The sequence below is a fragment of the Martes martes genome (assembly GCF_963455335.1).
Source record: "Martes martes genome assembly, chromosome: 1".
NCBI lineage: Eukaryota > Metazoa > Chordata > Mammalia > Carnivora > Mustelidae > Martes > Martes martes.
In genome coordinates this window covers 88,402,068-88,414,827 of record NC_137888.1, presented here as the reverse complement: position 1 = coordinate 88,414,827, position 12,760 = coordinate 88,402,068, and the positions used below count along the sequence as shown (strand labels likewise).

Below are 12,760 nucleotides of genomic sequence, written 5' to 3'. Positions count from 1 at the left end.
GAGTTAAACAGTTTAGAAAGAGTCTTAAAGTTTAAAATAATGCAACTCAATTCCCAATTATGAATTTCAGCAGTTGAAGTTGTTTTTAAATTTAATGAAATTCGTGGATTTGTGAAGAAAATACACTTAAGTTCACCTAAAATTATTGGCTGTATAACCATAGTTTCTCTTTGTATTAGTTTTACTGGACATAGGAAAACAAATTGAATATTATATCCCAGGTAATTTCAATAAAATAACCCCAATATTTTAGAATAACTACATAATTTTTCTTCTTTATTATTATTAGGAAAATATTTGGGGAATGGAAACATTTACCTTTTAATATCTGTTACCACAATGAGAAATTTATTTTGTTCCTCCCTTGAACAACCTTAATTTTTCACATTAATTCCATCTGAGCATGATGTGAATGGCAGAAGGGAAGAGTAATAAAGAAAATATATTTCTTCTGAGGAAAATAAAATTAATAAGGGACTTGACTGAGTGTGAAGCTGTGTGAGAGCAGAGACTGCATATCACACAGATATGGAAAATACACTTCAAAAATGTGTAGGGGCATCTGGGTGGCTCAGTGGGTTAAGCCTCTGCCTTCAGCTCAGGTCATGATTTCAGGGACCTGGGATTGAGCCTGGCATCTGGCTCTCTGCTCAGCGGGGAGTCTGCTCCCCCCACCACTTCTCTGCCTGCCTCTCTGCCTCCTTGTGATCTCTGTCAAGTAAATAAATAAAATCTTTAAAAAAAAATATGTAGAAGTTCTTCAATGCAATTAACAGAGGAGAAGAAATTCATAATTTCTTGAGACTGTGGAGTGTGATATATGATTTTATATACATTATCTGTTTCATTCAAAGGCTTTATTTAAAGTTACAGTCAGAGAACTACTATGTGACAAGACAATATTGGAGCCTCAGTTTGCATAGCAAAAATAGTCTCTGAACACAAATTGGCCTCCAAGAGATGTTTAGGTTACTGGTTCTTATAATGTGGTCCAGCTGCCTTAGGGTTCATTGAGATTCATTATGGTCATAACTATTTTTATTAGAATACTAAAATGCTATTTACCTTGTTTTACTTTCATTCTCTTCTGAGGGTGTAGGAATTGAGGAGTATGCAAAATGTGCTGTGCCTAGTAGTCAGCAAAGCACATCATAGAAATTAGATAAATGTCCACTGAGATGAACAAACCATGTTGAATAAATGAATGTGCTAGAAATATGGACAATGGTGGACTCAGTGAGAAGACTGATATAACTATTTAGAGAAGACAGTTCCTTAATACTTATAATTATTGTTTTATATGTCTAATTCAAACTAGGTAAATTAAAAACATTTAGGTTGTATACAACCCCTGAATCCCATCTAAGATACTTCTGTTATTACTTAAAGTCTGCTGTTAATATTATATCCATTCAGGACATGAATGAAGTTTCCAGCTTTATTCAAGGTTCAAAGAATGGATGTGAAAGCAACAAACTAAATTATCCACCTTTTACTCCTGGTAAATTTTATTTCTTTATTTATTTACCATTAACTGAGAATAATTTTCCTTGTTTACTGGTAAATCCTAGCATATATTTCTAAATCACAATCTTTGATACAATCTTGAGACTCTGAAATCAATGTTTTTTTGTTGGTTTGTTTGTTTTTGTTATACTTTTGGACCTAAATTTTTATACTTAAGAAAAGGAGTATGATTTTAAATTTTGGTATTGCATATTAACTTTCTTTGTCACTGATAAACTGCCCATGATTAAATAATTAATGAAAGGAAAAAAATTGTTTGAAATTACAATATAAGTGATCAGATTCTTTCTGTTAGCACTATGCTGTAAGTCTATGGAGTTTTTAGAAAGAACCTAATGTGAATAGTTACATCTCACATATTCTAAAAAATGGGTTTTTCACCATTAAAAATAAGTAAAAAAAATTAACCAAAGGAAGGGATTTGCTTAGGGCAATAGCAGTAAGTACATCTGAAGAAGGATGACAATAATTATGGAAGTATCACATATGCCTGCAAATGAAAGCACAATAAAAACTTTTCTGAAAAGCAGAGATTTACGTGGTTTGTAATTGTGAAAGAGATTTATGTGTATAAGTTAAATTTTATTTAAATGAACTAAGCTATAAAGCTTTAAAATGGGTGTATATTTATATAATGTATAATACAAATGGGTATGCATATATCTATATATTTGAATGTATTTTTTCTATGGGTTTATTTAGTGCTATAATTTGGAAGCCGAATATTTGTTAGTGTAAGTGCAAACCTTAGAGTTAATCAACAGGAATAGAGGGTGGAGACCTAATTAGAACTTGTCTTCAATTGTCTTTCATTTTTTTTCAAACTAAATATCATCTTACATAGCACATAATTTAAGGATTATGAAGTTCACAATGGCAAAATGTGTCTTAAAATAATTTCTTATATATTTTTTCTAAGATATTCTTGACAAACTCCTGTATTCCAAAACAATTTGCATGGACTCTGTGCAATACTGGGGGAAGCATTATGATGTTCACAGCCTCTATGGGTACAGCATGGCTATCGCCACAGAGAAGTAGGTGCAATTTTATTCAGAAACCTCTTTCATATTTAATGTGTAGAAATATATGTTATAATTTCCTAATATAGTTGGAAAATAATGGCAATAAGAAAACAAAGAAGGATAGTATTTTCAAGGTAAAAAATTAGGGCATTAAAAACACTAGTACTCTTACTAATCTTCATGAATGTGGAACTTAGTTAATCAAGAACTACGTGATGTATTGTTTAACTGTGATTCTTTTTTAATTCATAGATTTAAATTATGCTTCAAAGTTTTGACTCAGTTCGTTATCTCTGAATATAATGGTATTCTAAGCATGAACTTCACAATTGGCATGGGAGAGAGGTGTTTCTAAATAAGTCTTTGTTTTTCAAAATCAAAGGTTTCAATTAAAATGTAGTTTTCTATGTAGTATCTCCCAAAGTAATATTTCTGCAGTGTGTCACTTGTATATAAAAAAGAAGAAACAAGTTTAAAAAAAAAAGAAAGGAGACAATCATAACTTGATTGCCTACGATTTTCCAAGCATTATATAAAGACCTGTAATGCAATTGCCAATAAAACCCAGATCCTGATCTCAATACATTTTTAATTTTCTCATAATTAAGTAAATATGATCAAGTTTAATTCAAACCTACATTTGTCTAGTCCAAAACATACCATGATATTATACACTTTTATACAATGTCTTCATAGTGTTTACTTTACTTTTAAACTCAGTAGAGCATTACATATTGAAGTGTATAAATATATAAATTCTAGAAACAAAAAGCAATACTATAGTTCAATATCATAAAGATAATAATATAGAATAGCCACTTTAAGATGACATTATATTTTTGCTAAGGTAGTCTGGATAATCTTATCTACTAAATCAAACACTTGTATCTTTTCTTGAATACTTTCCATTAATGGAAAAAATTATCATTAATACTCCAATACCAGTAGAGGTGAGATGAATAATACTAGTGGTTGTGGATGGTAAGCTTCAGGTAACAAACTAAAATGCCTCTCAAATATGTAACTGTTATCCCAACATCACACACTATTATTTGAATATACAGATATTAATATATCATCAACATTACTGTGCCACAAAAAGTCATACAGAGTTCAAATTCAGTTTATGAAATCTTATGTTATAGAGGGATTTCAATGAGTATAGACCATATATGTTAAAAACAAATGTTGAATGGATACAAAAACATGTTCATTTAATTTGATAAAGAAAACCAGTCTGAACCACTTCTAATAGATTTCCTTTCTCTGTTTGATTGCAATATTTACATAAATAAATATTGACAGATAAATAAAAATTGGTATGAAAGACTGATAAAATATTTATATTTATATAAAAATAAATCTTATTAATTTACTTTTATTTATAGAGCCATAGAAAAAGTTTTTCCCAATAAGAGAAGCTTTATTCTCACCCGGTCAACTTTTGCTGGATCTGGACGTTATGCTGCACATTGGTTAGGAGATAATACTGCTTCATGGGATCAAATGGAATGGTCTATTGCAGGAATGCTGGAGTTCAACTTGTTTGGAATACCATTGGTAAGCAATTTCATACAGTGTTTATAAAATATGTGAATTACTCTTACTTTTGTAATATTATCATCTTAATGATTTTCATTATAATGACTAAGGTATATTGCAGAAAAAGTTCAATCCTTATTCTTAGGGAATTTATAAGAAAAATTAGAATTAGAAATTAGAAAAATTAGAATTTATAAGAAAAATAAGAAAAAATTAGAATTTATAAAGAACAGTTAGGATTATAAGAAAAAGTCTATAATATTCAAGCCATTAAAATGAGAAAACAGATTAAATAAAATTCAAGTAAATCAAAAAAATATATAAGAAATATCAATATAAACAGAGCATAGAAAAAGCTTACAAATGTATATAATGTACCAGATAAGAAGGTAGGGAAAAATCCAAATACATTAATAAAAAAAGTAAATGTCAAATGTCTAAATATATTTAAAATACTAGATTATCAGTTTGGGTTAAAAGATAGTAAAATAAAATAAAAGATAAAAAATAAAGACAGAGGAAGTCTCAAGATTTTAAGAACAGAAAAAATGTATGCTAGGCAACTCTAAATATAAACTCTAAATATAAAAAATTTGATATTTCTAAATCAAGCAAAAAAAGTATGCCATGTTGATATTCAACACCAAAGAAGGCCACTACATAAAAAGAAATAATGTAAAATGTGTTAGGAAATTACAGTGATCACTTATTCTTTTTTTCATATACACAAAACAAAATGAAAACCAAAAACCAACCAAACAAACATCACAACAAAAACTTCACGCACACACACACACACAGAGACTCTCGACTTTGGAAATTAAAAAAACACATTATCAAATGATTTGTGAGTCAAAAAATAAACTGAATGGAAATGGAGGGGGGGAAAATCCTTAGAACTGAATGCTCACAATTATGCTTCATATCAAAACTGTGGGATATCTGCTTAGATTAAAAACAAAGATATGCTGAATATTAATGATTAAAGTGAATTAATTAAGAAAATGGAAAAAAGAAAAACAGAATAAACCTAAAGAAAGAAATAGGCAACTAAAATAAGAGAAGAGCTTAAGACAATGAAAACAAAGTTTCTAGAGAAAAATTAACAAAATGAAATTACAAAGGTGATTTTGAAAATTTGAATAAAATAGAGCATTTTCAGTAGTTTTGTCTGAAAAAGAAGAAAAAAATAAGCAATCTTATAATGTATTTTAAGATAAGGTGTTATTTATTATAGCAAGTAATTAATATAAAATATCCAGGAGTAAATATTAAAACTAAATGTAAGATTTGTTAAAGAAAATCTTAACTAAATAAATATATGTCATGTTCATAGATAATAAGGCTTGGCATATTATAAATACACATTCTCCCCAAACTATATCCAGGTTCAGTGATATTCCAATTTAAACTATAAAGTGAATTTGGGGAGCATCAAAGATTACTTAAACTTCATGTGGAAGACAATGCAAGTAGAAAAGAGCATAAGGATTTACCCTGTCCAATAAAGTAGTAATAAACACAATGATATTAGTCTCTGTATATTCAAATAGAATAATATGGCAAAATAAGATACAGGCCCATGCATTAATGAAATACAATTACTGATAGCACTATCACTATAGATCATTGAGGAAGTATCAAATATTCATATGAAAAATTGGTTATCCATTTAAAAAGAAATGGATCCATGCCTCACACCTTACACAAAAATCAGTCTCAGATGGATTAAAGACCTATGTGTGAAAAGTAAACCTTAAATATATTAGAATAAAATATGAGTAATTCTGTGATGTTACGTTAGGGGAATAATTTCTTAAACAGATCACAGAAGGCACAAATAATAAAGAAACATAAATTTGACTACAACAAAGTGAAAAAAAAATTCTTCATTAAAAGACTATTTTAGGGGTACCTGGGTGGCTGAGTGGTTTAGAGCTTCTGCCTTCAGCTCAGGTCATGATCCCAGGGTCCTGGGATCGAGCCACACATCAGGCATTAGGCTCTCTGCTCAACAGGGAGCCTGCCTCCCCCAGCCCGGCTCTCTGCCTACTTGTGATCTCTGTCTGTCAAATAAATAAATAAAATCTTTTATAAAGTTATTTTAAATAGACAGTAAATGAATAATACTCAGTTTAAAATACCTACTAGAAATCTGTAGAAGGTAAAAACAATAGAAAATTAGGAAAGGATATAAATAGGTAATTCTGTAGGAAGAGAAACCCATATGGACTCAGTAAAAATATAAAAAAGTTCTCAACTTCCATAGTAATCAGAGAAATGCAAGTAAAAATTTGGTGAAAAAAATATTTTTTAAAGTCTGAAAATAACAGTAATTGGGAAGAAATGGAATAATGGAAATTTTCATGTACGGTCACTGTGTTTACAAATGGTTACAACCAGTTTTGATTAAACATTGTGTATTTCCAATAAGCCAAGAAAATAATCTTGAAAATATTTATATATATAATACCATAGAAGAATAGTTAAGTTTTTTTTTTTAATATTCACAAAGAAACTTATATATAAAACTTAACAGGAGCATTTTTCATAGTTATGAGAGCCTATATTATAGAGAACTAGAACTAAATGTTTACATTTAACACAAGTGAATCTCACAATAATAATGTTTTGAGAAAAAAATGAAAAGCTGTGTCATTCATACAATATGCCATTTACATAAAGTTAATAAATATATCATATAATACTATATATAGTTTATGGGTACTTACATACTATTTGGAAAAAAAAGAAATGTTTGTAAAAATTTAAATGAATATAAACATACCAAATTAAGAATAGTAGCTTTTTTTGGAGGGTTCTTGAAGGAAGAGGAAAGAAATTTTATATGACTACATGTTAGGCAACATTTTTTACTATTATAGTAATATATTATAAAAGAAAAAATAAAATCATGGGGGTGGGTTTTGGATTAAGAAATAACACATTTTAATAATATAATTTCACATTGTATATTGAGTTAACAATGATTAGATCAAAGGAGAAAGTAAATACATAAGACTAACAATGTATAAAGAGGCAATGAAAAAGGTATAAAATAATGTAAAAAAAGTGTAAAATAATTCCATAGCAAAAATGGAAAATATGAAACTATGTTAAGGAAGAATACACGAAGATAGTCAAACAAAAAGATTGCTAAATAATGTAAATTAATCTGTTGTGGCATAAAATGTGATGCTCTGGGCAAATTTGAGTCTCTTTACACTATGAATAATAGATATATTTGTTACTTAGGTTGGAGCGGACATCTGTGGGTTTGTGGCTAATACCACAGAAGAGCTTTGCAGAAGGTGGATGCAACTTGGGGCATTTTATCCATTTTCCAGGAACCATAATGGTGATATATATGAGGTAAATGCCTCTTGTTCTTCATGATTTTAAATAAGACCTAATTCTAGTTTTAGCAATGTACTTAAATTTATATCCATAGAAGATAGAGTCTGAAAGTTTGCAGCATAATTCACAAAGAAGAGTTAGAAGTCCTCTTCTCAAGGCATATATTTTATGTATTAAAAAATGGTGAAATAAGGAAATCATGAAAGGTAATGATGTCACACCATAAATACTTTATTTAAGCCTAAAGCATATACAAGTGTGTTACATCACTTTAAAATAATTTAATATTAAAATTAAGCCAAAACTTTTTGAGTCTGGATTCTAACAATGTAAGTTCCAAGTAACTTTCATAAAAAAATATAATGTAATATTAAGGATCTCCAGCTTTTGTTCTATTAAAGAAACACAAGAAATTCAAGAGACTTGAAAAGTAGTTTGAGTCCAGAATCTTTGTGTAATAAATAAAACTGAACTGATAGGTTGGGAAAAATTAAACTAACATGCATCTGAACTAGTGGGAGCAGAAGTACAAGGACATTCTGAGCTGTTCTACTACCCCTATGAATTCAGCATGTTCTGGGCTCTCAGAGACATATTTCTCAGAGGAAATGAGGAAATTAGGTGGAACCACTTAATCAATTAAGTGCATGTTGGTTGAGAAATTATTCACTGTTCACACACTGGTTACATATAGAGCCATTAATTCTGTTTGAGAAGAGTTTTGATTAAACAATGGACAGAGCTCTTCCTGGAAGGAGGCATAACAGAACAGTAGTAAAAGGTATAAATTGAGGATTAGTCATTTCCTAATCCACCTGAATGGTGCTTTCAAGAAATTTGTGCTCATGGAAGATGCTGATATGAATTACATTACACTGTGTGTTTATTTCTATCTTCCTAAAGCAGATGCTGAGACAAATATGTTAGAGATTTATTGGTGAAATACTTGTGAAAGGATAAAGGGGAGGGAGCAGGAAAAAATGAAGAAAGCCTTCATATCACAATCTGAATCTGGTGAAGATGACGGCAGGGAAGGAGGGTTTTTAGGGAGAGTAACATACTGCAGTCCAATTCTAAGGGATTTCACTCAGCAGTGGTGAGTCCTCAAGGCAAAGTTGAGCATTGGAAATGTCCTGTATATTTCAGGAATGGGCCTGAATAGTACCCCCACCATGCTCATTGATTAGCTACGGGTAACCAAAGGGAAGTATCTTCAGGATAAAATGATGATGAATCCAGGGAGGCAGTAGATGGTACCTTCAGTTAATTTTGCTATGCATTGCGGGAGATCCACTGATCCAGCTTGGGCTCAGCAGGAAGGCTGTCCTTCAAGTTACAAGCCTCTGTGCTGGCCAAGCAGCCTGTCCCCTGTATCTCTGGGCCAGTAGACTACGTACCTGGGCTTTTTCTTCTAATGGCAACAACAAGGCACAAGGCAGCAAGTCCTCAGGCAATCACATTTTAAGCCTTTACATGAATGTGTCGCATGTACTAAGATTCCACTGCCCGGAGTATATCACTCAGTTGAGCACAAAGTTAAGAGGTGGGGAAGTACACTCCACCTTTAGTGGTAGCAACTGCAGAATTACACAGTGAAGGTTGTGTGTACAAGGGAACATGAACATTGGAGGCAATAATTCAATCTACCACAAATAATATAGGTAAAAAATTCTTTGTTAAAATATATTTTCATCTCTAACTATAGGTAACTATATGTAAATGAAAAATGTAAAATGTAAATGAAAAATATCTAGTATAAAATAGTTTAATTAAAACATATATCCAAATGAAAACATAAAAAATAAAAATACTTATATACTTTGGTAAAGAAAGTGGGACAATTTCAAATTTTTATAAACAAGCTAAAATATATATGATTTGCTTTTCAAATAGATTAAGTGCATCTCTTTCAATTTTCAATCATTATTTTAGCTTTTTTATTTCAATGTCTCTTTTTATTCCATAGCATCAGGATCCAGCATTTTTTGGGCAGAATTCTCTTTTGGTTAATTCATCAAGGCATTATTTGAATATTCGCTATACATTATTACCTTTCCTCTATACTCTGTTTTACAAAGCCCATATGTTTGGAGAAACTGTAGCAAGGCCAGTTCTTCATGAGTGAGTACCATGCTGAAGAATTTTAATTTTTCAAACTATTTTCAGATACATATTGAAAAACTAATGGAGAGTAATTGTCATTTTAGGTTTTATGAGGATATGAATACCTGGAGTGAGGGCACTCAGTTCTTATGGGGCCCCGCATTACTTATTACTCCCGTCCTTAAAGAGGTAGGTTTTATAATTTTAATTAATTTGTTGCTTTTAAAGGATACTTTGTAACCAAATTCACACAAAATTATACAAAAGACTTAGTAATAAATGTTACTCTACCTGACTGTTTCAAACTGATAAATGTTGAATTCTAAAATGTATAAGAAATTCTGAAAAATTATAAAAGTGTTAAGTAGATATGTTTTTCAAATATATAATATGTAACTGCAGAGAAGAAAATTATGTAAAATTAATATTCTTCTAAAAAAGAAAACTTTATTTATGGCACCAAAATCAATCTTGTAGTAATAAAAATGAATTCTCATTTTATTAGGCATAGACATATGTCAATAGACATTGAAGTTTTGTTAAATTGTAAATAAAGGGGAACTGGAAAGCCAGCTGATCATATGAAAATATTAAATATTGAATATTAAAAATATAGTAGAATGAGTATTAAAAATATAGTAGAGTGAGATTTTTGGGTTTTACCTATTATTTAGAAGTCTGGAAAGCCAACTGGAAAGCCAGCTGATCATATGAAAATATTAAATATTGAGTATTAAAAATATAGTAGAATGAGTATTAAAAATATGGTAGAGTGAGATTTTTGGGTTTTACCTATTATTTAGAAGTCTCTAAAGCCCATGGAAATATACAGAAATGAATGTGTACACATTTGCAATCACCATGTAGATTATAACAATACAAATGCTTTTTTTATTTGCTACTTAAATTAATTTCAACTTCACTTTTGATGTGATTTATATTATTATATAAAACTAGTAAAATAGCTTTTTGATTATTATTTATAGGAAATATTGTAGTGCAAGAGTACAAAGGAAGCTTTTTTTCTATTAAAAACTATTAAAACTATTAAAACCCAACTTACTATTTGATATGAGACTTTTCTGATAAGAATTAAAGAAATAAAAAGTGTATAAATTATCTTGCTTTATTTTAGGGAGCAGATACAGTGAGTGCATACATCCCTAATGCTACTTGGTATGATTATGAAACTGTAAGTAACCTTAATATAGTAATAGACTGACAAGTATTATACTGTCAAACATCTCTATGTGGAAACTTAATTCCCAACACATAGCATATCTGTTTTCAGCATTTTTGTTATTGTTATAAAAAAAAGAATAATTCCAATTTGAATAACCTGCAAAATTTGTGCAGGTATACATGTTTTGTTGCATATGAGCAAGTATATGTTTCTTGCACATGATTAATATAAAGTTACATTCTTTAGTATAAAGAGTTATATTACTCATTCTTAAATTGTGGAAATAAAACTCAGGAGTGATTTTAGGAACGAGTGGTGACTTATTTTGATGTTTTTCCTACTTTATATATTTATCTTATTGACAGAAGAATTGAGTATTGAGCTAGTGGTAACCAATTTTTTTTTTTTATGGCACATTTAAATGTTTGGGAAAGATTTTCATTTCAACCTTGAAAAGGCAACATTGTAACATTCATATGCAACATATTTTTTAATTGATTAAGACCTTTGAGAAGTATTTATTTTAAAAGGTATTATTTTGCCTAACTTATATTTTTATAGAAACAATGGTTTTTATTTTATTTTATTTTACTTTTTAAAAAATATTTTATTTGAGCACCTGGGTGGATCGGTAATTAAGCATCTGCCTTCAGCGCAGGTCATGATCCCAGAGTCCTGGGATCAAGCCCACATCCGACTCCAAGCTCCATGGAGAGCCTGCTTCTCCTTCTCCCACTCCCCCTGCTTGTATTCCCTCTCTTGCTGTGTTTCTCCTTGTCAAATAAAAATATTTTTAAAAATATTTTATTTATTTATTTGAGAGAGAAAATGAGGGGGAGAGAGAGAGCAGGAGTAGGGAGAGAGGCAGAGGGAGAGGGAGAAGTAGACTCCCAGCTGAGCAGGGATGCCAACTCCGGGCTTGATTCCGGGACCCTGAGATCATGACCTGAGCCAGTGGCAGATCCTTAGCCCTCTGAGCCACCCAGATGCCCTGAAACAATGATTTTTAAAAGCTTTTTAAAGATACACTTAATTTTAAACCAAAACAAAGAATAAAAACAGGACTAATTAAGAATGTTAATTATTGTAAAGGGGAAATTGATGTGTCTAAATTGATTTTTAATTTTTTTGAAAAAGTGAATCTATTTTTCTCCTGCTTTGTTCGGTAAACTGAAAAATAAGGATTTTTTTCAAAGTTAGAAAAGAGCATATTAATATTCATTTAGATGACATGAATTTCTCACAGTAAAAATTATTTCTATATGTAAAATTGAATTCTTGTGAAATGGGATTAATGTCTTTGCTAATATTAAAAAATCTTTTTAACTTCCAAATATTAGGGTGCAAAGAGGCCGTGGAAAAAACAACAAGTTAATATGTACCTTCCAGGAGACAAAATAGGATTACATCTTAGAGGAGGTTATATTATCCCCATTCAACAACCTGCTGTAACTACAACTGCAAGGTAAAATGAAAAATCATTAACTGAAATCTGAAATATAATTCAAGTTTTAATTCATATTTTATTGAGAATCAAATATTACTGTTTAATTTTTTTCACCAGAAGATATTAGATGTATGAAAGGGATTCTTAAATATAATCATGTATAAAAAGATTCAAATTATGTAGCATTATTACAAATTTTTTTATTTAAAAAATGGAAGTAATTAGATCATAATTTTTTTGTATGCCAAAAATGTGCTGACATTCTCTATAGGATATGTATAATTAAAGTTAGTTGCTCATTCTTAATAAAAATATGAAAAAGTAAGTAAGTTACATAATTGTTGATAGTGTCAGTTATATACTTGGATTATCAATACATAAATGTCACAATGTTTTTCTTTTTGCTCAAATGTTTTATTTTAAATGATAAATGAAGTGGATAATTCTGTTTAGGGAAAGAATGAGACAGAAACTAAATTGTTCAGTAGGAATAACTTGCAGAAATATTTAGGAGAAAAGAAGAAACTTGAAAGTTCTTGTGCTCCATCTTGCAGCATTCATTCTGGGTACAAGAGC

General features: G+C 30.0%; 1 protein-coding gene across 2 annotated transcripts in view; it reads left to right on the top strand.

Annotated features, from left to right (window-relative positions):
* Positions 1-12,760, top strand: part of SI (sucrase-isomaltase) — a gene marked incomplete at both ends in the record, with an annotated part of 93,988 nt that overhangs the window by 22,922 nt on the left and 58,306 nt on the right. For both annotated transcript variants that reach the window (XM_080810249.1, XM_080810248.1), the window contains 8 exons: positions 1,417-1,501; positions 2,447-2,564; positions 3,941-4,112; positions 7,350-7,466; positions 9,418-9,572; positions 9,659-9,743; positions 10,690-10,746; positions 12,078-12,202. In XM_080810249.1, coding sequence (XP_080666375.1) covers positions 1,417-1,501; positions 2,447-2,564; positions 3,941-4,112; positions 7,350-7,466; positions 9,418-9,572; positions 9,659-9,743; positions 10,690-10,746; positions 12,078-12,202 — 914 coding nt within the window. The remainder of the gene's footprint in view (positions 1-1,416; positions 1,502-2,446; positions 2,565-3,940; positions 4,113-7,349; positions 7,467-9,417; positions 9,573-9,658; positions 9,744-10,689; positions 10,747-12,077; positions 12,203-12,760) is intronic.